This window comes from Cololabis saira, chromosome 23 (assembly GCF_033807715.1).
Source record: "Cololabis saira isolate AMF1-May2022 chromosome 23, fColSai1.1, whole genome shotgun sequence".
NCBI classification, from domain to species: Eukaryota; Metazoa; Chordata; class Actinopteri; order Beloniformes; family Belonidae; genus Cololabis; species Cololabis saira.
The window spans coordinates 35,447,350-35,471,826 of NC_084609.1; the positions used below are offsets into that span (position 1 = coordinate 35,447,350).

At 39.2% G+C, this 24,477-nt stretch overlaps 2 protein-coding genes across 2 annotated transcripts in view; one reads left to right on the plus strand and one right to left on the minus strand.

The window, feature by feature from the left end:
- tspan12 (tetraspanin 12) overlaps positions 1–3,980 on the minus strand; it is a 21,981-nt gene extending 18,001 nt beyond the window's left edge. The window contains exon 1 of the mRNA XM_061714869.1: positions 3,304–3,980. Within this exon, the coding sequence (XP_061570853.1) occupies positions 3,304–3,369 (66 nt within the window). The 5' untranslated portion in view covers positions 3,370–3,980. The remainder of the gene's footprint in view (positions 1–3,303) is intronic.
- Positions 3,981–7,691: 3,711 nt separating this feature from the next.
- On the plus strand, positions 7,692–21,947 carry ing3 (inhibitor of growth family, member 3). Its single transcript, XM_061714716.1, has 12 exons — positions 7,692–7,810; positions 7,963–8,034; positions 14,276–14,376; positions 14,462–14,527; positions 16,803–16,899; positions 16,981–17,052; positions 19,248–19,364; positions 19,519–19,679; positions 19,850–20,037; positions 20,148–20,340; positions 20,463–20,501; positions 20,634–21,947. Exons 1-12 carry the CDS (start codon positions 7,783–7,785, stop codon positions 20,748–20,750), a joined length of 1,251 nt encoding a protein of 416 aa, XP_061570700.1. The 5' UTR covers positions 7,692–7,782; the 3' UTR covers positions 20,751–21,947.
- The last annotated feature ends 2,530 nt before the right edge of the window (positions 21,948–24,477 follow it).

Consider the following 24,477-nt stretch of genomic DNA (forward strand, 5'->3'; position numbering starts at 1 on the left):
CCGCCGTGGCCCGCTTCCCCCGCCGTGGCCCGGTTCCTGATGTGCAGCTCTACATGAACCAGTGGAACTCTTGTTCACACACCTCTGTTGTGCTTGTGTGACGTAAGTTTGGTTCCTGGTGGAACATCAGTTCACACGTCGTCGACATGACTAAAATATCTGTGAGGGAGGAACTTAAAGGGGACCTACAATGAAAAACACGTTTTTTCTTGCTTTAACATACATAAAGTGGTCTCCCCTCAGCCTGCCAACTCAGAGAAGGAGGAAAGCAACCAAATTCTTCAGTGTCTGTACAGCCGAGCAGTGATGATCCGAGCTGGTCACTTCCTGTCTGGCTGCATCACCCTACAACATTATCACCAGAGCTTTTCCTCGAGTTAAAAAGTCAGAAAGTTTAGGTTTTAACTTCCAAACCAGTAAATGAATGAAGAGTTTTACAGTTTTATTCTGCTCATTTGCATATTTTAAAATCCGAGTCGTTTTCTTTGGAAGTTTTTAAGTTTTTATGTCATATTTGTTGTTTATAAAGTTAAAGTTAAAGTTAAGTTTATAAAGTTATAAGAACGTGGTTTTTGCTTCCAAATCAGTAAATTAATGAAGAGTTAACAGTTTTATTTTGTTATTTTGCATATTTTTTTAAATTCAGAGAATCTGAGTCGTTTTCTTTGGAGGTTTCTACTTCACATTTGTTGTCTTTAAAGAGTTTATAAAGTAAAAAAAAATGTTTTTTGCCTTCAAATGAGTAAATTAATGAAGACTTTTACAGTTTTATTCTCTTCATTTGCATATTTTCAAATATGAGTTGTTTTCTTTGGCTGTTTTTAAGTTTATACATCACATTTGTTGTTTATAAAGAGTTTATAAAATCAGAAATTTTAGGTTTTCTAGTTTCCAAATCAGTAAATTAGAGTTAAAAGTTTTATTCTGTTATTTTGAATATTTTTTTTTTTAATTCAGAGAATCTGAGTCGTTTTCTCTGGAGGTTTCTTAGTTTTTACATCACATTTTTTGTTTATAAAGTACGAAAAAAATGGTTTTTGCATCCATTTCACTAAATTAATGAAGAATTAACAGTTTTATTTTGTTCATTTGCCTATTTTTAAACCTTTTTAACTTTCTACGTCACATTTGTTGTTTATAAAGTTAAAAACCTTGTGTTTACTGTTCATCTGTGTATCTTAGTGCTACACTGGTGTGTTGTGGGTCGTCTCTGCAGCCCTGCGGTGACCCGGTGACCCGTCCAGGGTGCACACGTTCCTGACACCCGAGGGTGGCTGGGATGGGCTCCGGCGGCCCCCTGTGACCCTGGATGGACCCCAGCCGGGAGCAAATGATGTCTAAGTCCCATGCATGTGCAGAGGGGGGGCGGAGGGTGCTCAAGCACCAAGTGCTCAAGTGCCCTTCTGTCAAAGGCCTTTTTTTTTCAAAGGCCTTTAAAAAACAGCTTTTGATTTTCAAGTGTGGACCTATCGTGCCCTTCATTCACCAATATCATCTGAAGATTAATAATAATTCAGCTAAATAAAATGATATGATGACCCCCCCCCCCCCACCCCACCCCCCGGTACCGGTATGGTTTGCAGAAGTAACATTATGTGCAGATTACTTGTGTGTAGTTGTTGCTGTTGTTGCAAGTTACTATAACAACAACAATGCTTTGCAACTGCGCGACATGTATCTTATTAGTAACTAGTCGCCATTAGCCGCTCACTGACAGAGAGAGGTATAGAAATGCAGCTGCTCGTCTCTCCAAGTCTTTCTGCCCACCGTTAGAGATCATGTGATTTCATTTAAAGCAATTTAAATTAAGTTGCAATCCCCCACTTGGCTGCGTGTATGTGTGTGCGTGCATGCACAGGTACATGTTTTATTTGCATCAGATATTTATTTTATTCATCAGGATATTTAATTGTGCAGACATGCCTCATAAGGAGAGGAGGTGGAGAAAGAGGGAAGAGGAGTGAGGCTGCTAAAAGCAGCAGGTAGCACATGTACCAGTTATTTATGTTGATTCAGATCTGTAATGTTTTTTCTGTCATTACTTTAGTTTGGATTAGTGGGTATCCAGAGTAGACTTATTGTAGTTTTGTATTTTTCTAGTTTCAGTACTAGTTTTAGTTTGTTATTATAATACGGGGTATTTGTTGTGGGTAAGGTTTAAGAAGTTCAGAGCAGGTATTACAATACAAAACACAACAGTGTTTTGTATTGTAATGTAACACAAATGTAACAAAGTTATTGTAGCAAAGTGTTAAAGTTGTGTTCCATGTGTCCCTTTTTAAATTTCAGCACCTGCCCCTGATAAGGTCTCTGCACGTCCCTGCTAAGTCCACAAGACAGGCTGGTTGAATAGAAACTGATGAGTGTGGAGCATCTTAGACGGTTCGAGCCCCCTACACACACACAGCCTCTCAGGCAGTACTGGAGTTGAGGGGGGATGAGGGGGGATGGCATCCCTCCTGAAATAAAAACGGTCCAAATCATCCCCCCTGAAAAACTGCCATGTCATTTCATCAATGAATGTGGTTTACTGCTATTTCTACATTTAGAGTCATCACCAGAAAAATAACACCAGAAAAATAACTTATTTGACAATTTTCACCTGTTTCAAGTAAATTTTCTTGAAATAAAAAAAATCTGCCAGTGGGACAAGATTTATCTTCTCATTACAAGCAAAAAAATCTTCCACTGGCAGATTTTTCTACTTATTTTAAGTGAAAATCTACTTGAAACAGGAAAAAATTGTTGTTTTTTCCAATGATGAGTCTGGTTTTAAGTGTAATGAGATTTTTTTACTAAAATGAGACATTTTAACTAGAAATAAGACAAATATTCTTGTTAAGATTTTGAGTTTTTGCAGTGATCCATTTTACTAATCCTGTGAAGGACAGAGTCATATTGATAAGTTCAGAAAACTGTTTTTTATCGTTGTGTTTTGATGTATTTGATGTAAGCCCAGTGGATATTTAAAGCTTACAGAAGGCTGTATTTAACTGCTGCTATGTCATTCCTGCAGTATTTCTGCAGCTGTTTTGGTCAGTGCTATTATTTGTAATATATTATATTATTTGTAATCAGCACAAATTATCTGTCCCCATAAAATCCACCATCCCCCCTGATTTTTTTTTTTTTTACAACTCGAGTACTGCCTATAGGGACCCCCCCCACTAACACCTGGAGCAGGTAAGAAGGTTGTCATGCATTAAAGGGGGTCTGCACCCCTGAGACCGGAGGACCTGCCCTAACCCCCCCTCCATCACCATCACCAGGGTGCCTGGACCAGTGCCGAGCGGAGCTCCTCACCCAGAACAGCAGGTTGAGCGCGCAGAGCAGGCAGCGCAGGCACCTCACCGCGTCCTCCCGAGCCATCCCGACCTCAGCCGAGCCCGGGGCACCATGGCACCATGCTCAGCGCACACACGCTCCCCCGCGGACCCGCTCACACCCGCAGGAGCCTCCTCTGTGGAACTGGCCCCGTGCGTAAAACCCGCATTCCGCTGCGCGCTCCGGCACAGCAGCAGAAACAGCAGCAGTTCGCGGTTGGATCCGTGCAGTGAAGTGAAGCAGCTCCGTGGAAAAACTCTGACACAACAGGTGGTTTCTCACTTCCCTCGGTCCAGGTCCAGCTGGGCTGATGATGCAGGAGCTGACACTTCTCCCACATCAATCATCACCCACTTAGCGCGGCGCGGAGCGGCTCGGGTTCAGCCCCGCTTTTCTTTTTCCAAACGCAGAAGCTGCGGCTCCGTCGTGCGGAAATCCAAAATCACAACAGTATCCAAGCTGAAGCTGAAGCAGAAGCAGAGACACGACCCAGGGCGGAGAAACGAGCCACATCCACGGATCCACGGATCCTCCTGGCGCCCTCCCCGGCTCTGGAAGTCCGTCCTGCGGCGCGTAAAGGCTCCAGACGGACAGACGGACGGAGGGACAGGCGGCCCGTCCCGCGGCGGCTTCTTCCTAATTAAATGCCTGCAGCAGCAGAAGCCTCTCTCCCCCTCCTCCCTCCCTCCCTCCCTCCCTCCCGGTCCTGGGGGAGGACGCAGGAATGTGTCCGCCTCCAGCCGCAGACCCGCGGGGTCAGCGCGCACACACCGACACACACACACACCAGCTTCCTTATTAGGACATTTCACACACTTCCATCCATCGTGGAGGGGAACCGAACCCGCAACTTTAACCAGGTTTATCAACTTTATCCCACCTGAGGCCGAACCGGGACCCTGCAGGCTCCACCAGGAGGAAACGGTTTATAATAAAGTTCTTTATCTTTATTTTCAGAGAGGATTTCATCAGAAAAGACATCTTGTTTTGTCTGCTGGCCACCAGATATTAATGTTTGAAGTCTTTACTGTCAGAACCGGAACACGTTATTTAGGGCTACTGGGTAAGAAGAACGGGACAACCTCGCCGTGACGTCACTCAGACGGTTCCTGTAGTGCTTTTTTTTTGTTTGTTTTTTTCAAAAACTTTAATTTCACAAAAACAATGAAGTTTACAAATTATATATCTTCCACAGAACATAGAAATCACATTTCATGCCAAGGGGGATACGAGTTTACAAGAAAACATTAAAATGAGCACAGATATTAATAGTTTTGATTGCCTTTTGATTAAGAGAAAATGTACTGTTTGAGCTCATTGTAATAAGCAACAAAAGAGGGTTTTCTATGTGTACATTTACATTTGTCAATGTGAAATTTTGCCAACAGTATGATGAGGTTAATAATAAATGTTTCATTGGGTTTTGCCTTAATCCTGTCAAAGTCAAAGAGTCCAAACAGCACATCCCTCCAACAAAACTTAAATTCTTCTTCAATATTGTTAACAATAAAATTATATATATCAATCTCCTGTAGTTCTTTTGAAAGCTCTTTCCCAAGAACTTTTTGTTTCTTTTTTTTAAACAAAACTTTATTGAAAATATACAAACTCTCAAAGAGGATAATGGACAAATATCAATATCAATATGCAATATGAAAAGAAAGGAAAATACAAATAAAAATGGGGATTCTTGTAAGGAATACAAAAAACAAGGCGCTTTAAGAATTAAAAGGTGCATATGAATAACAAAATAAATTAAGCAAATTTAAATTCACATAATGGAGCATAGAAAAGGAGAGGAATTATTAAATTAGAATAACAAATAACGAGCAATGTCTAGACTTATTTTATTTGCATTTTTGTTTTATACTCTTTTGAGACATGTGAAAAAAAATCGTTAATAAAAAAAAGTAACAAAATTATATTAATAATATCAAAAACAGAAAATTCCCAATCCTTTCCCCGGAACTTCTTCATGTTGCAAATCAGCAAACAGGCCTTGGAAGATAGAACCCCCCCAGATGTCAATCACAGCTAACCTATGATGCTAATCAATATTACTTTACATTCGTTCAGATTCACATTTCAAGTGTCACAGTCAAAACAACATCCACAAAAACTGCTGCCAGAGCTGATGGAGGACCAGCAGAGCTCTGGGACCAGCGGTCACTTGGGCTGCTGCGAATGGCATCATGGGTAATCTGACGTTGGGTTCCACCTGGAAGGGTCCTGAAAGGATTTTAAGCGATACTCGGTTCCCACGGCTCCATCCTCGGACCCGGAGGTCTGTTTGTAAATTAACAACGCAACAAAACACACACTCCATAATAAGTTTGGCTTTGTTCACAGCTCAGAAGTCAACGGTACAACAGTAATAAGCAGCAAGAGCCATTACAGATAGTCATTGGCTGCGCCAGCTGTCAATGAAAAGACCATACCCCTAACTTGTTAGTTTATTTCTTTATTTTATTTTACTTGACGGTAGATTACAGTTGTCATGGAGGTGAAATCTAACTATGGAGATGGAGTCAGTGAGTCAAGCCAGATTAACTCCCCTAGTGGTCAGTAAAGGAACTTTTCCTGGCAGTAAAAAATATAACCAAATGAAAGAAATATTTAAATTAAGATGCATCTTTCAGCTTTCTGAAAAAGACATTGAATGACATTTAATTTTCAACATCTGAGTGAATTTCCTGGGGTATTTATGTAATGTTTATGTCATGTTTTGGCCAAAATACCACAGAAATACTGTGAAACAGCTCTGTTTAAAAAAAAGTATTTACAGCTCTGTAAGGGGGCGAAGTCCAGTGGACTGTTACTATTAATGTTACTACTACTACTATTTGCTATTCTGCAAGGTGCGTTTGAAATTGGTGTTACATTTCTGGATTACTCTCTTCAAAATTAAAGGAAATGCAGCAAGAAGTGAAATTGTTCAGAGATAATGACAAAGAGGGTGGATGATTTTAATCTGAGTCTGTAATGTCAGTGCCCTGCAAATATAAATAAAACAATAAATTAAAACAAAAAGTTTTTCAATTGATAGTTTCCTGGGACGTTTAGAATTGTACCCTCAAGGACAAAAGATTGTTTTTTTAAATAACGTCCACTTAAATATATGTGTGAAAAAAACACTTGAAATAATTTACTTTTTGTCTTTCCTTCGTATTCAACTGTAATAATTAGTTTATGAATGAATGAATCAATGAATCAATGAATTTATTTCGAACATATATATAAAAAATAAAAATAAACAGTAACATCTTCATATGCACATAGGTTAGAAAAAGGAGTAGGAAGAAGTATAACATTTTTCCTAGTTCATACCCCTTTATAACTCTATGAATTTACATTATTGCTATTATTATTATATCTACACAATATGCATATAAATATAGTCTATATCAATACTACGTAAACATGCCTATTACTACATAATTATCCATATAAGTATAAAGAAAATATAAATATTACATCAATATATAGAAAATACAAATATTATATAAATATATATAAATATACACTATATAAACTACATAAATATCCCTATAAATATATATATATATATATATATATATATATATATATATATATATATATATATATATATATATATATATATATACATATATACATATATATACACACATATATATATATATATATATATATATATATATATATATATGTGCTACATACATAATAAATATATAACATATATTACATAATTATAACCATCCCTCTCAACACATAATATATATATATATATACTATATACAGGACTGTCTCAGAAAATTAGAATATTGTCATTTTCTGTAATGCAATTACAAAAACAAAAATGTCATCCATTCTGGATTCATTAAAAATCAACTGAAATATTGCAAGCCTTTTATTATTTTAATATTGCTGATCATGGTTTACAGCTTAAGAAAACTCAAATATCCTATCTCAAAAAATTAGAGTATTCGGGGAATCTTAATCTTAAACTGTAAACCATAATCAGCAATATTAACATAATAAAAGGCTTGCAATATTTCAGTTGATTTGTAATGAATTCAGAATGTATGACATTTTAGTTTTTTTAATTGAATCACAGAAAATAAAGAACTTTATCACAATATTCTAATTTTCTGAGACAGTCCTGTATAGTATACTATATATAGTACTATATATAGTATATATAATACTATATTTATGGTGGTTTTAATTCGTGCAAAGACGTTACAATACGTATTAAACAAAAAAACAAACTACATCTCCCCTGATGCACCCGGACCATGGCAGGAAAATCCGACGGCGCCTACGCGGGGACCAATCAAAGCGCGAGTAGACGCTGACGTCACGCCCTCTGACGTCACCATTCCGGCTATTTTTTTCTGTGCAGGACGACGGCTGGCGGCGCCATATTGAAAGAAGAAAATTCTTCCATAAAACGCTGCAAACGTCGAATTTGTCACCATGTTGTACTTGGAAGATTACCTCGAGAGTGAGTATGAGCCCCCGGCGAGGCGGCGAGGCCGCCGCGGGGGGCGGATTGAGCGGTTTTAGCCTGTTTATTGTCCCGGCCGTTAGCCGCGCCGTTAGCCGCTAACAGGCTAACCGCCCTCTCTTCTTCTTCTCCTCCTCTTTTGTCGGCAGTGATCGAGCAGCTTCCCATGGACCTCCGAGACAGGTTCACGGAAATGAGGGAGATGGACCTGCAGGTCCAGAGTACGTAATACATTTATCAACAAAGCCATCCCCAAATCTGTTTTGAATTTGATTTAAAAAGGTGTTTTAACTAATTCTACTCCTACCAACACTCATTTTCCACAACTTTTGGTTGGTGACTGTGACTTTAATGAGGTTAAAATTCCAACTTAAATGCAATTATTTCAGACAACTGGGTCAAAATAGGGTCATGTTACAGGACAATTATCCCAAACAGGCTGCAAATCGATATTATAATGGCTTAAACATAAAATAAATATCTCTAAAAGAACCTTCAGAAGGCTGTGTTTAAGATAAAATAATAATAAAATAATTTTAAAAATACACTACTTTGAATCATTGCTCCAAAAGGTATTTTTATTTTATTTTATTAGTTTGCACACAATAAAAGTAACACTTACAATCAAAATAGTAAAACAAATGTGACAGGAGAGGTCAAAAAGCCAACAGGCTTATGCAGCGGACCTCCCCTCAATTTAGGAAGTAAAACAGTAATTACAAAAAAACACAACAAGACGAAAACTATAAACAAAAAACAAAGAAGGTTAGACTACATACAGTAGTTACAGATCATCAACACACAAAAAATAATTGCAACAAAAACTTGTGACATTTTTTAAATGTGAATTAAATGAGATGATGCATTTCTTTTAAAACTCTCTAGAGAAACAGAGCTTTTGATAATGTGAGATTTGGAGTTCCATATCTGTACACCACGATGTCTGAGGGAATACTGGCCATGTTTGGTTTTATAAAAAGGAAGATGAAGTCGACTTTTGAAGTCGTGACTCCTCGTCCTCACACTAAAAGATAAATAGATCTGTTTCTTTGTTATAAATAAAAAGCTTAAAGATTAATTTTGTTATTTGCAGAAAAAAAGTCACAAATGCAACTGTAGATGCAATTATTTAAGCGTCTTTGAGACCTTTTTAAAAGCGCTCTATAAATAAAATTGATCATTATTATTAATTATTGGGTCAAAATAGTAATGTGACAGGATAATAATCCTGAACGCAGCTGGAAATATATATTTAAAACTAAAACATCTCTAAAAAGGACTTTCAGAGGGCTGTGTTAAAGATAAAGTCAAACAGGAATCCACTACTTTGAATGATACAGACTTTTGAAATCGTGACTCCTCATCCTCACACTAAAAGATGAATAGATCAGTTTCTTTCTTATAAATAATATACTTGAAGATGAATTTTGTTATTTTCAGTCATAATTCCAACTCTAAATGCAATTATTTCAGACTACTGGGTCAAAATAGGGTCATGTCACAGGAGTACTATCCCAAACACAGCTGCAAATATATGTCAAAATGGCTTAAAAATAAAATAAACATATCTTAAAAGGACTTTCAGAGGGCTGTGTTAGCACAAATATAAAGTCAAACAGGAATCCACTACTTTGAATGATCGCTACAAAAGGTGGATCTACAGACTTTTGAAGTCGTGACTCCTTGTCCTCACACTAAAAGATGAATAGATCACTTTCTTTGTTATAAATAAAATGCTTGAACCTGACTGTTGTTATTTGCTGAAAAAAAAACAGTCATGATACCAACTTTAAATGCAATTGTTGTGTGAAAACAGGGTAATTTCCTAGGAAAATTATCCCAAACACAGCTGCAAATATATATATTATGTCTTAAAAATAAAATAAACATCTCTAAAAAGGACTTTCAGAGGCCTGGGGTAAAGATAAAGTCAAACAGGAATCCACTGCTTTGAATGATCACTCCTGAAGGTGGATCTACAGAATTTTTAAGTCGTGACTCTTCGTCCTCACACTAGAAGATAAATAGATCAGTTTCTTTGTTATAAATAATATACTTGAAGATGAATTTTGTTAATGTCAGTCATAATTCCAACTTAAATGCAATTATTTCAGACAACTGGGCCAAAATAGGGTCATGTTACAGGACAATTATCCCAAACAGGCTGCAAATCTATATTATAATGGCTTAAACATAAAATAAACATCTCTAAAAGAACCTTAAGAAGGCTGTGTTTAAGATAAAATAATAATAAAATAATCTTAAAAATTCACTACGGGAGAGGGAAGTCTGGGGATCCCTGCTCCGACTGCTGCCCCCGCGACCCGGACTCGGATAATGCTGTGGACAATGGATGGATGGATGGATGGATGGATGGATGGATGGATGAATGATTGCTCCAAAAGGTGGATCTATGATAAATAGATCTGTTTATTTGTTATAAATACAATTCTTGAACCTGACTGTTGTTATTTGCTGAAAAAAAAACAGTCATGATACCAACTTTAAATGCAATTGTTGTGTGAAAACAGGGTAATTTCCTAGGAAAATTATCCCAAACACAGCTGCAAATATATATATTATGTCTTAAAAATAAAATAAACATCTCTAAAAAGGACTTTCAGAGGGCTGTGGTAAAGATAAAGTCAAACAGGAATCTACTACTTTGAATGATGGCTCCAAAAGGTGGATCTACAGACTTTTGAAGTCGTGACTCCTCGTCCTCACACTAAAAGATGAATAGATCAGTTTTTTCTGTTGTAAATAAAAAGCTTAAAGATGAATTTTGTTATTTGCAGAAAAAAGTCACAATTGCAACTGTAAATGCAATTATTTAAGCGTCTTTGAGATCTTTTAAAAGCGCTCTATAAATAAAATTGATTATTATTGTTATTAATTATTGGGTCAAAATAGTCATGTGACAGGACAATTATCCCAAATAAAGCTGCAAATCTATATTATAATGGCTTAAACAATACGTTTAAATTCATCTCACAACCCTCAGTATCCTACAGAAATTCAATCTTACAGTTTTGCCCCAAACATATCTTACCAACAAAATACTTAAAATTTCCAATTACTCCCAAAGCAAAAGAATTCCATTTTAAAACCTTAAATGGTGTAAACCCATCCAGTGATTTGTTGCGACAGTGATTTGGTATTGAAACTAATAACTGTATTTTGTGATGAATGTGAAACCACTAATCATTTATTTTTTGAATGCATATATTCTTTGGCAGGATATACATGACTGGCTTCACCCAAAGGTTTTTGATCTGCAGGACTTCTCACGAAAAGCTATTATTTTTGGTCTTTCAATGGACAATACCAATGATGACTTTCTCATTAATAATATCATAATTCTGGGTAAATTCCACATCCACAAATCCAAGTATATGAAAGTGAAACCTCGATTTTGTGTTTTCCATAACAAATTCCTTCACTTTTCTAAAGCCCTTAAACTCATGACAAAAATAAATGCAATACAACTTTTGAACATAATTGTTGAATATAATTTATTGGATAAGCCCTAGCCCCTTTCATAATTTTCCTTTTCATTTTATTTATTTTCTTTTCCTTCTGTTTTCTCTCAAATGCACCTGTTCCTTGAACCATTTTGATAAAGTTTGATGCCTTGTTGTTTGTATATAAAGATATTTTTCAATTAAAAAAAAAAAAAAACGGTCCAGAGTACGTGCGGCTCTCACACCGGCTCCGGAGGCAGATACCGACCCAAAACACGCTTTATACCAACAAATCCGAGCTGGGGGGCGTTTGTTTTAGGAATCACGTGGTTCTAAAGTCTGTACATCCGCCTTTAGGAGAAGTGATTCAAAGTACCGTAGTGAATTCCTGTTTGACATTATCTTTAACAAAGTCCTCTGAAGGTCTTTTACAGATGTTTATTTTATTTTTAAGCCATTATAATATAGATTTGCAGCTGTGTTTGGGATAATTGTCCTGTCACATGACTCTATTTTGACCCAATAATTGCATTTAAAGTTGGAATCGTGACTGATTTATATGCACATAACAAAATTCATCTTCAAGCATTTTATTTATAACAAAGAAACTGGTCTATTCATCTTTTAGTGTCAGGACGAGAGTCCCGACTTCAAAAGTCTGTAGATCCACCTTTAGGAGCAATGATTCAAAGTAGTGAATTCCTGTTTGACATTATCTTTAACACAGTCCTCTGAAGGTCTTTTACAGATGTTTATTTTTATTTTTAAGCCATTATAATATAGATTTGCAGCTGTGTTTGGGATAGTTTTCCTGTGACATGACCCTATTTTGACCCAGTAGTCTGAAATAATTGCATTTAGAGTTGGAATTATGACTGACAATAACAAAATTAATCTTCAAGCATGTTATTTATAACAAAGAAACAGATCTATTCATCTTTTAGTGTGAGGATGAGGAGTCACGACTTCAAACGTCTAGATCCACCTTTAGGAGCCATCATTCAAAGTAGTGGATTCCTGTTTGACATTGGCCGGGTTTCCCAGATTCAACCTCTCTTAAGGATTTAAGAGAGGTTCAAAGAAGGTTTGAACTAAGAGAGAACCCTAAGATACGGGTGTTTCCCAGATGACTTCTTAACACCGTCCTTTAGTTTCACTCTTTCAGAAGCTCTTTGGAGCAGCTGTCCGGTTCTGAAACCAAATGAATCGATGCCAGACAAATCGATCACCGATCACTATCAGCGCATTTTCACACGCAGCACTGCTGCCTAACGCACTAATTCACTGCTGCCTGTGCGTTATAATAAAAAATTAAGATGATAAATATAATTCAATGACCCTTTTTCATCCAAACGGTGCGTTACTCCGTTATTTCTGGCTACAGTGAGGCTTTTTTTCCCCACACGCAGAGACCGGGAGGAAACGTGGTGGGCGTTTGTGTGTGTTCAAAAACATGAGCCAAGAGAAGGCGAGTTTCGCAAATCGCAACGTGGAATTACAGCAATCCCTGGTTTTTCGCAGGGGTTATGTTCCAAAAAGAACCCGTGATAAGTGAAATTCTTTTTACAATTATAGAGCGCTTCAGATTGCAGAGATCAGCCCCGCCTCGCACGTATTCCTCCTCTTCTGAGACGCTGCATCCCGACTCGCGCTGCAGCGTCTTTTTATCCTAAACCCCGCGGTGCAGGTTTTTTCAAGAGAAGAAAATAGTTATGGGTCGTTGTCTTCGCTCTTTTTTCTTCTGGGCAAAAAGATTCTTTAATATAAACCGACACCATTGATTATATTTGAGACTGTAATGAACGATTCATCAAAGGCTCCTGTTCTTCAGCTGCTACTTCCCTGTCATCACACGTAGAGGTGCTCGGGCTCGGGCACGGCGCAGGTGTCCCGGTCTGACAGCCCGGTCCGACACGTCCAGGGGACTGAAGTGCTGACGCACGAATGCGTTCATAAAAACAGTTCTGCTTCGCGCGGCGACGCGGTTGATTTGCAGCGAGAATATGCTGTATAGCAGCCAAATTATCAAATAAATGATATTCATGATGATCGTTTTATTTGTGCGTAAAGCATAAAGCATATACAGGAACACACTTGTTATTCCTTATTTTTCTTTTTTTTTTCCTTTGCTGTCACCAATAAATGCTAAACAATATAAATCTAAAGTATAAAATAGATCAAAATTTGTGCGGGGTGCATTGTTTTAATATCTCATTGCTTGGTGTGATATTGATTTGCCTGACGCGGCTGGATCTGTGAGTCTTTGTTCACTAAGATGGTTGTAAAGACTGGGTCGGCAGCATCTTTCATTTCCTTCTTAATGAAAGAGATACTTAAGCTAAGAGCAACTCTGGGAAACGCGATTTTCTTTCACAGGCTCCTTAAGAAGGTTTGAAAGAAGTCTTTCGCTGTTAAGAACTACTTAACTGATCTGGGAAACCCGGCCATTATCTTTAACACAGTCCTGATGCTGAGGTGCAGCACATTAAAGGCTATTCTGTAGCTGATGCAACTACCGTAGATGAAAGTAAACACCATTAATATTTTTTGGGGGGTACTTTTGGTTTAAAAAAAAAAAAGCGTTTCTAATCCATGTTTGTTGTTTTGTCTCAGTCATAAGGTCGAAAAGATCTCAATGAGAAACATGGAGCCGTCTGTCTCTTACCCCTTTTCCACCAAACGGGTTCCAGAGAAGGTTCTGGGCCAGTGCTGACGTAAGCGGTTCTTTCCTCTTAGCCCAGCAAAGAGTTGGTGCTACCTTGGAACTGGTTCTTCTGGACCGGAGCCAGTTCTTTGTCAGTGGAAAAAGAAAGCCTGGTTCCAAACTCTGCACTGGCCCAGAACCAGAACTGGTTTGGTGGAAAAGGGCTATGTGACACTGTCAACCGGTGCTTTGGAGCTCTAACATCTTCTCCGACCGGGTTACAGACATGGCGAGCCTCTGAAACGTGATTTTCTTCACCAGCCCTGAATTGTTTCTTCCTCTTTGTCCCGTCAGACGCCACCGACCAGCTGGAGCAGAGGGTGATCGAGTTCTTCGTCAACGCCAAGAAGAACAAACCAGAGTGGAGGGAGGAGCAGATGGAGGTCATCAAAAAGGTGTGGAAGTCCGCTGACGGTCTCACTGCCGAGATTCACTCCTGTTTCCTGTCAAACTCCAACTGAATCTGGTCTTGTGTTTCAGGATTATTACAAAGCTCTGGAAGATGCAGACGAGAAGGTTCAGCTGGCCAATCAGATTTATGACCTGGTGAGTAAAACTGCTCTGAGTGGAGTTCCACAGTCGGAGGAAATAAATACTAGCCAGAATATCTGCAGAATCGCTGTTTTCACTCTTTACACAACAAAAGCTTCAGGTGCGAGAATGTGATCACAGGCGTCTTGATGGTTTCACACGGACGCAGAAACGGAAGATGATGGATGACGTTAAATACTTCCAGGGATTTTCAAGTCTTTTTAGCACCATGTTAACCTATGATGCTAATTACTTTACATTTGTTCTGATAAAATCTGTCCACGTATCCTATTTAAATATCTTTATTTCTGCTGTAAAGTTGGGTCTTTTAGCATGGAGGTCAGTGAAGATGGACTCACATTTGGAGCCAGAATCTCCTGGTCAGTAGAGCAACTTTCATCGCTGTTCCCACCAGCCACCACTAGATGGCGCTCAGAGCTTTAAAACTGAACAAGCTGAGTCACCTGGACTGAAGAGAGATTTTGTGTTTTGTTTTGATGGGGCTGATATTTAATATGCAGTTTTATTCAGCTTTAATATCCAGTTTCTTCTTGGTCAGTCCAAAAACTCTCTGAAGGAAACTTTCCTCAGGTGTCAGAAGCTGACAGATCAGCAAACTGACAGAGAAGCCTGACTCGGATGACAACATAGGCGTTGGGCGTTTGTTTTATTAGAGCTAGACTTGTAGTCAAGACCAGAGAGTACCGAAACCAAGACCAGAAACAAACCTAGTAATGTCCTGATCCTGCGTGATTGTTGAACATCAGCTCCATCCTGGTTCAGCTAGTTTCCATATGAGCTTGTATTCAACTGCAGCACAATAACACAGAAGTGGATGATGATGTTGAACTCACTATAAATGTTTTCATCCATCAGCTGAGATCAGATCTGTGTGGCGACTGCACTACCGCTATTTCTACACTATTGGAAGATTGACTCCAATGCTTTTAAGGATTGACACGACTACTAACTAGTCCCAAAGTCCTCTAGCAGAATAACCAGCTCCAACACCCCCCTCCACCTCAAGAAAGTCATGAATAGTAAATGTTACTGATTTTAAATTGGACTGAATTTGGAGATGGAACCTGAATTTTAGATATTGAAGATTGAAATGACATTATTTACCATTACAGTAATCAGATTACACCGTATATCAGCATCAATGAAATGGGCCTGATGCTTAATCAAAGTTGGTGTGGTCCCTCTGTCTTCAGTAAACATATTTTGCAAAATTTGCTGCAGAATGCTTCTTCCTTTTATTTGTGTGGCGAGGACGAGCCGTCTGTGTCACAGAATTCATGTGATTGTTTCCACTTGAAGGGGATGTATAATGAGATTTAAAAAAAACTTGGCCTGCTTGGATTTTATATGTTACAAATCCCTTCAAGACGCTCGGCCAGTCCCAGACATGGCGTGACAGAGACCATAAAAAAATGGTCTCGAGACCAAGACCAGTCTCCAGGGCGGCCGCCGGTCCTTAAGAAGTATTAAATTCCATTTAGCTAAAATAAGGCCTTTAAATGTCTTAATTTGTCTTAAATTTCAATCCAAGGGTCTTCATTTTAGAGGGAATGTATCCAGTCGTTACAAAGTTTATTTCATTTTTTTGATGAGAATCTCCTGCTGAGGTTCTAAATCTGTGTTGCCAGGTTGGGCAAGTTTCAGGGCTAAAAATATATATATCTGGGCTGCTTTTCCTGGTTTTTACGAAATATTTAGGAGAAATTATTAACAAAAAAGTTGCCATTATGGCATCATCATTAAAATGTTTTCTGACACTTTGAAAAGGGAAAAGTTTATTAAATCATTTGGAGGAGAAATAAACCTGTTCACCAGTTGTTAAACGTGCTTGCTTCACACCTCAGTCAGTGTTGCCAGATTGGACTGGTTTCCACCCAATTGGGTTGAAAAATATAGGACTAGGCGGGTTGATAAAATCTGGGCTGCTTTTCCTGGTTTTTACTAAATATTTAGGAGAAATTATTAACAAAAAAACTTTCTATTATGGCAGAGAAAAGTAGAAACGTACACAATAAACTCATTGATACATTATCTGCTTTAATCTACTCAATTTAATTGTATTCTTTGTTTGGGGCCTGAACTTTTTTTGGCTTAATTTGCTTATGGATTTAAATTTATTCCGCATTTAATAATTGACAGTTTTAACATAGAGAAGGTTTGATTCAGGCTGGTTTTTTCATTATTTTGGCGGGGTTTTCATCATGTTTGGGCTGGAACCCTTCAGTTCTGGCAACTGAGTCCTGGTTCAGGGTTGGTCTTCTGTCTCCAGGTGGACCGTCACCTGCGTAAACTGGACCAGGAACTGGCCAAGTTCAAGATGGAGCTGGAGGCGGACAACGCCGGCATCACCGAGATCCTGGAGAGACGTGAGTAGTTTCCTCCAGAGCTGATGATGATGATGAGGAGGAGGAGGAGGAAGGGGACTGAACTTCCTGTCTGGTTCTCAGGGTCGTTGGAGATGGACAGCCCGTCCCAGCCGGTCAACAACCACCACGTCCACTCGCACGCCGCCGCCGAGAGTAAGTCCCGCTTACATCTCCACGCATGTTCAACGTTCAACATCCACACTCGTCTCTTTCAGACGGTTCAGGTTAAATAAACTGGTGTGTAGTGACCAGCAGGGGGCGCTGTTCTGCTCTACAGCTCTACAGTGCCCCTGCTGGTCACTGACCGGAAACTAAATTAAAAGGATGAAGATGCAACATTCTTATTTTATTTATTTTTTTCAAATTTTTATTTAACACAGTTTATAAACAAAAACACACATTTATAAAAACTGCTTGTGGAGGAAATACAATATAAGAAAATAGAACATATTTTGGGAGGTATCATGAACAAGAGACATACACACGAACAATACGTTAAAAATAAATAAACTTAATAACAAAAATAGTAAGGCATTTCAAGGCAAATAGCATCGACATTTCAGAAAGATATTAAAATAAAAGATACTTTGATATATCAGATATATCAACTAATAATTTTTTTGCAGTTATTTGACTTAATTTCTTTTATAGAGACAAAAAAGCGTTTGAAATCATTTAAAAAACATTGGAAAGAGGGCAGAAAGCAAGATAAACGTGCAGGTAGGGCTGCAGGACTCGTCCATGTTTACTTCCTGCTTTAGTCTTGAGTGGAAACGGCTGACGCAGCATGTGATCAGTCATGTGATCGGTCCACCAACAGCCTCACAGAAAACTGTTTACGGTCCCTTTTGAGAGCATAAACTTTAAATAATGGAGGCTCTTTAATGTACGTTGACCAGATTTAAGTAGGACTAAAGCTGAGCCGATTTACTTGCTGTGGTCCAAATCACTTACCGTATTTTCCGAGTACAAGTCGCACCAGCCATAAAATACATCATAAAGAAGGAGAAAAACATATACAAGTCGTGTTTTTGAGGGAAATTTATTTTATGAAATCCAACACCAAGAACAGACATGTCATCTTGAAAGACAATTTAAAATAATAACAGAGGCAACAACAGGCTGAATAATTGCACAGTATGCTAACGTTACATGACACAACTGAGAATGTGCCTGGTATGTTAACATATTAAGAGTTATTCAGATAAAATAGCATAAATAACATGCTAAGAAGTTTACCAAACCATCCGTGTCACTCCAAACAACTAAAATCACATGAAATCTTAGACAACTCCGCTAACTCCGGAGGTAGAAGATGTGGTGCTTACTCGTCTCCATCTCAGTTTTCACCTAATTTAAAAAAAAAAAAAAAGGTAAAAAAATTAAATTAAAAAAAAGGTGGTGTTGAACCTTTAGATGAAATCTGATCTGAAGGGGGCGGAGTCAGAGATGATTGATCTGATTTAGGGCTGAAACGATTCTTCGAATAATTCGATTACAAAAAATGATTGAGGAATTTTCTCTGCCTCGAGGAATCGTTTAATTTTGCAGCTCAAAGCAGGTTTTTCGCCCGGACTACATTTAATGCGGCACAACACGCTGACGCCGCGCATGTAAAGGAAGAAGAAAGAGGCAGCGAATATGTTTGGTTTTTATAACAAGCCGTGCTCAGGCAGTCTGCAATGGCCCAGACGGGAGACACATGTAGCTCAGTGCTTAACTTTTATTTTCAATCCACTCTATATTCTTCTGGTCTGTTCTCCTATATGTTCCCCCTCTAACCCGGTACATACATAGGTTCCTCTAAACATCTGTTCCCGCTACAGTTTTAACTAAAAGAAAATGTGCTTTAATACAGCAGGTCTCTTAATTATATTTTGAACACTGCCAAAACTCAAAATCTTAAAGACTTTAACTTAAAACTTAACTAGAACTTAAAATTTGCTTGACACAAATGAAAGTTCAATTGAAACACGTGGGGAAAACACCTAACCTTTTAAATGATGTGTGTTATCAGGTGTAATGGCATTTTTAGGTTAGAAATAAGAACATTTCTTGGTAAGATTCATAGTTTTTTGAGTGAAGGCAGTGAATTTGGTCGACTGGTGCAAGTTCAGGGTTTTAAATGCACAGCCATGAATCTACTGGATTATGTAATTTAGTTTTAGTAATGTCAATTAACATCTAACATCTTATGTATATTTATAATTGCTCTTTAACTAAACAAAAATATGTTTTATCCGATTACTCGATTAATCAATGGAATTTTCATTAGAATACTTGATTACTAAAATATTCGATAGCTGCAGCCCTAATCTGATGGTGGCATCTGTGTGATGTCGTTCCAGAGAGGAAGTACGGCGCTCCGTCTCACCACACCACCGAACACGTCCCGGAGAAGAAGTTCAAGTCGGAGGCTCTGCTGTCCACGCTCACGTCAGACGCCTCCAAGGAGAACCCGCCAGGTAAGCTCCCACCTGCAGCCGTGGCTCCGCCCCCAGGGGGTGTGTCCACCTGCAGCCGTGGCTCCGCCCCCAGGGGGTGTGTCCACCTGCAGCTGTGGCTCCACCCCCGGGGGGTTTGTGTCAGGCCGCTGACGCCCCCGTGTCTCCCATGCAGGTTGCCGTAGCAACAGCACGTCCTCGTCCAGCAACAACGTGTACAGCGTCAACTCCTCGGCGCCGCTGGCCTCCTACAACCTGGGCTCCCTGTCGGGGGGGGCGGGCGGCGCCGGCGCCATCACCATGGCAGCCGCACAGGCGGTGCAGGCCACGGCACAGGTGAGTGGGGTGTTTTTTCTTAAGAAGAAAGTTGAGAAAATACTTAAGAACTTTTTTGGAGAATATGACTTCTTCTCTTTTTTCTTCTTAAGACTGAACTTAAGAAAAAAATGACACATAAGAAGATTTTTTTTCTTAATGTTTTGTGAATCCGGCCCCTGGTTCCTTAGATGAAGGAGGGGCGCCGCACCTCCAGCCTGAAGGCCAGCTACGAGGCCATCAAGAACAACGACTTCCAGCTGGGGAGAGAGTTCTCTCTGAGCCGGGACGGATCCGGATACTCGTCCTCCGCCCTGGCCTCCACCCTCACCCAGACCCTGAACCCCAGCACCACCGACTCCCGGGGACGCAAGTCCAAGTAAGACCTGGGGGGACCGGGGGGAAGAGGGGAACAACACACCTACACCTGGGGACATCACACCTGTGAATTCTGGGGAACCACCTGTCCTGACCCCCCTCTGTCCTCAGGAGCAACCTGAAGTCCTCCAACCACCAGTCCTCGTCCTCGTCTTCGTCCTCCTCCCTGTCGTCCTGCTCCTCGTCCTCGGCGTTGGCCCAGGAACTTTCCCAGCAGACGTCGGTGCTGCCGGAGGCCGAGGCCGCCAGTCAGGTGGACTGGACCTACGACCCCAACGAGCCGCGATACTGTATCTGCAACCAGGTGGGGGAGGATGGATTGATGGATGGATGGATGGATGGATGATGGATGGATGAATGGATGATTGATGGATGGATGATTCTGATGATTCTGAGTCCAGTCAGTAACTTCTCTCTCGTCTCCAGGTGTCGTACGGGGAGATGGTCGGCTGTGACAACACAGACGTGAGTATCTTTATTCTGCTCCGTGTTGGAGCTCGGCCCGACCCGGTTCCCCGGGTCCTGGTCCGGTTCCCCGTTACCGGTTCTAACTGCCCTGGTTCCCGGTACCGGTCCTAACCTCCCTCTCCCCCCCAGTGCCCCATCGAGTGGTTCCACTACGGCTGCGTGGGCCTGACCGAGGCCCCCAAGGGCAAGTGGTTCTGCCCCCAGTGCACCGCCGCCATGAAGAGGAGGGGCAGCCGCCACAAGTAGCCCCGCCCCCAGCCGTCGCCGCGGCGACCACGTCAGCTGACCAACGGATCACAGCCACACGGAGGAAGGTGGTTTTCAGTTCTGAGGGGAATCTGAACCCCAAGTTCAGATATTTAATCCTGATCTGGTCAGAATCTTTTACACATTTAGAGCCTTAAAAGTCCAAATCCATTAATGTAGCTCTGATCAAATCTCCTTCAATAAGCTTTTATTTTAGTTCTCTGGTGTTTTATTAAAGTAACGCAGTAGCGACCCGTCGTCTAGACGTGGCTAAGGTTTCCATGGAAACACTGAGGAATTTGAATCTGTGTTACGATGATTAAATAAAAGCGTCCGGAGGAAGTGGAGACTCGAACGAGAGGAACTTCTGGAGCTCCGTCGCCACGGTGACTGAAACCAGTCGCTGCTTCGTCCAGATAAACATCGTAACAAAACACGTCTCTGCTTCGTCTCCTAAACGAATTATTTTAACACGATAAGAACGAAGTTAAATCTTCACGTCGTTTTTGTTTTCAAGTATCGGCTTCGATCTCGTTTGGAGAAATAATTGGTAACTTATCGAGAGTGTCGTCGATCAGCAGAAATAAACCCACGTTTGGGGGCGTGGCTTGACGTTGATCATTCCAGGGATGTAAAATCCTCGTCTGGGGGTCGGTCGCTCGCATTCACGGCTCCAAACTTTAGTCACATCTCCACTTCAGAAACACGAGACTGAACCGGACCCCGCTAAAGTTTTGTTGTTTTTTTTCTTTAAATCTTAATGTGTTTTTTTTTTTTTTTCCCCCTAATTGGATCGAGTTTTATTTTGAAAATCCAGCCATTCCAGACGTAAACATGAAACCAGATCTCAGAACTGAAATCCTTTTCCCATGATCCCTTGCTGCTCCGCCGCCACAGAAACATGAACGACTCGTTGGGACTCGAACCCCCAACCAGACGGTGGAAACTCGGACCTGGAAACGTGTGTGTGTGTGTGTGTGTGTGTGTGTGTGTGTGTGTGTGTGTGTGTGTGTGTGTGTGTGTGTGTGTGTGTGTGTGTGTGTGTGTGTGTGTGTGTGTGTGTGTGTGTGTGTGTGTGTGTGTGTGTGTGTGTGTGTGTGTGTGTGTGTGTGTGTGTGTGTGTGTGTGTGTCTTTATGGTTGTTATGGAGAGACTAGAAAAACCAGTAAAATAAAATGAACAGGATGTTTTCTACAATCTGGGTGTCGGGCGTCTTTTTATTTTGTGAGCCGCTGAAACAGGAAGTGAAGATGATGATGATTTCATTTAATTTCATTTTTATTTATTCTAATCATGGAAATATGCAAACAAAAGAAACAAACAAGTAAAATAACAACACAATCAAAAGCATAGCCTATTCCATAACCAGAAAGGAGCAGGAAGAAGAAAATCTTATTATACCTGCCCCTCCCTCAAAACAAAATTGAACAATAACAGATGGTCTGCACAATTACTTAGTTAATATCACAAGAAAAGAAAAACAAGAAAATAAAAGATAGATTGTCTGTCTCCATATGCATATATTATACATTTTGACTATTTCATCCATACATTACTATTTTTTTCTCTTTAAATGTATTTTTAAACTGAAATATGTTTATACAGCCCTTTAAATCAACATGTAATGAATTCCATAACTTAATTCCAACAATTGAAATGCTCATCTGCTTTAGAGTTGTTCGGGCATGATGAACTTGGACTTTCTAGTCCAGCATGAAGGTTTCTAAAAACCTCGGGTGGGGGCGTCGTATAAAGAAGTTACGGATCCTACTGATCACCGGCTCCAGCTGGTTCTCTTGGTCTGAAATGATAAACTTTTGCTCAGAAAAGTAAGTACGTTTCTAGAATTCAGTTTGACCTCCAGGGAATTTGAGTTTTAAATTTAATCCTTCAAATATTTAATTAGTAAAATCACATTATTTTAAGTTAATAATTACATAATGTGTTTAAGCTTCTAAATCCGGACTTTCTGATGGATCTGAGATTATATTTGACAATTGATCAGATGTTTCCCATTAAAATCACAGTAAATAAGATTTCTGACATTTTTCCTCCTGGATTCCTCTGATCAGATGTTTTCATCCCAGAGTTGGACTCCAGTCGTGAGTCTGGTGTTAATTACGTCACATAACTGCTGCTGATCGTTAAATCATTATTTATATCACATAACTGCTAATCGTTAAATCAGGCTGTTTATTCATGTGAACCGTTGGAACCGTCTCCAGCAGTCAGACGCCTCAGAAAAGGTCGTTACGAGAGTCTGTTTGGACCCAGATGAATGAAAAAGCATCTGGATTTAATAAAAACAGACTTCAGAGGGCAGTTAAAGCTGTTTTCAGAGGATTCTCGCTCTAGTTCCCACAGTAGCGCTGGTTGGTCTCAGTAGCGGCCGCCAGGGGGCGCCCGAGGCCGGGGAGAGGTTTCTTTAAATATTTATTTATATTTATAAATTGAACAGGTTTACAAACAGTAATGGCATGGTGCAATGTAGAAAAGAAATATGGAAATTAAATGATACAAATTTAAATAAATTCAAAGAAAATAAATTAAAAGAAAAGACAGCTAGGGGTACTTTGCAAGATTAAGTTCCTCTGCTAAATTGCAAAGTTTCACAGCATTTTTCTTCTCCATACACTTTAAAGATGAAAAATAGTGACATAGCTCCTTATGAAAAACAAAACAGTTTGGTTTTAATGTCATGAATCTATTTTTACAGGACTATTTTAGAAAATTTGAATATTGTGATAAAGTTATTTATTTTATGTAATACAATTTATAAAAAAAAGAAAAAAAAAAAACGTCATACATTCTGGATTCATTACAAATCAACTGAAATATTTCAAGCTTTTTATTATTTTAATATTGCTGATTATGGTTTACAGTTTCCCAGAATATTCAAATTTTTTGAGATAGGATATTTGAGTTTTCTTAAGCTGTAAGCCATGATCAGCAATATTAAAATAATAAAAGACTTGCAATATTTCAGTTGATTTTGAATGAATCCAGAATGTGTGACATTTTTGCATTACAGAAAATAAAGGACTTTATCACAATATTCTAATTTTCTGAGACAGTTCTGTATGTATAAAAACTTTGCCTTGTAGCGACCACCGCGGCCGCCAGGGGGCGCCACGACACGAGTTCAGCCTCAATCGGCCCGTTTCGGGTAGAAAGCAGAAACGGAGACAGAAAGTGTTTAAAAATGAGAGGAACTAAAATTCTACTCTGTTTTGGCATCTGAAGAGTTTTCACCACATTTACAAGTTTAGTCGGAATTAAATCACACTTTCTGAATTGATTATTTCTAAAAAAATTGGATTTATAAATGTTAAGTTTTCTCCCAAAAACGTGCAAATTTTAATGTGACAATATCTAAGTTGTTACTTTCCCTCCAATTAACAAGTTTATAAAATAAGAAAAGAACTGGAAGTGAGATTTTTCCTCAAAACTGATTATCTTTGGTTGCAAATCTACAGTTTTATAAAGATATTTTTTATTCAAAAGCTTGTTTTTTTCTCTCCTTTTTTTCATTTTTGGATTATCAAAAAAAATTTAAAAATATAGTTTTCAGATCCTACTGACATTTATGATTTTTCTGTTTTGTTTTTGAAAGTGATAGCCTACATTCTGAGGCTTCTTTTGGAAATGTATCTGAAAAAAAGAAAATCCAATCCAATCCACTTTATTTATATAGCACATAAAAAAAACAAGGTTACCAAAGTGCTGC

Bases quoted from the DNA above. Each gene is read 5' to 3' on its own strand.
- ing3 (XM_061714716.1), top strand. From the start codon at position 7,783: ATGTTGTACTTGGAAGATTACCTCGAGA. The intron at 17,053-19,247 runs GTAAGTCCCGCT...ATGTCGTTCCAG, and splicing joins CTCGCACGCCGCCGCCGAGA to AGAGGAAGTACGGCGCTCCG. The intron at 19,365-19,518 runs GTAAGCTCCCAC...TCTCCCATGCAG, and splicing joins CTCCAAGGAGAACCCGCCAG to GTTGCCGTAGCAACAGCACG.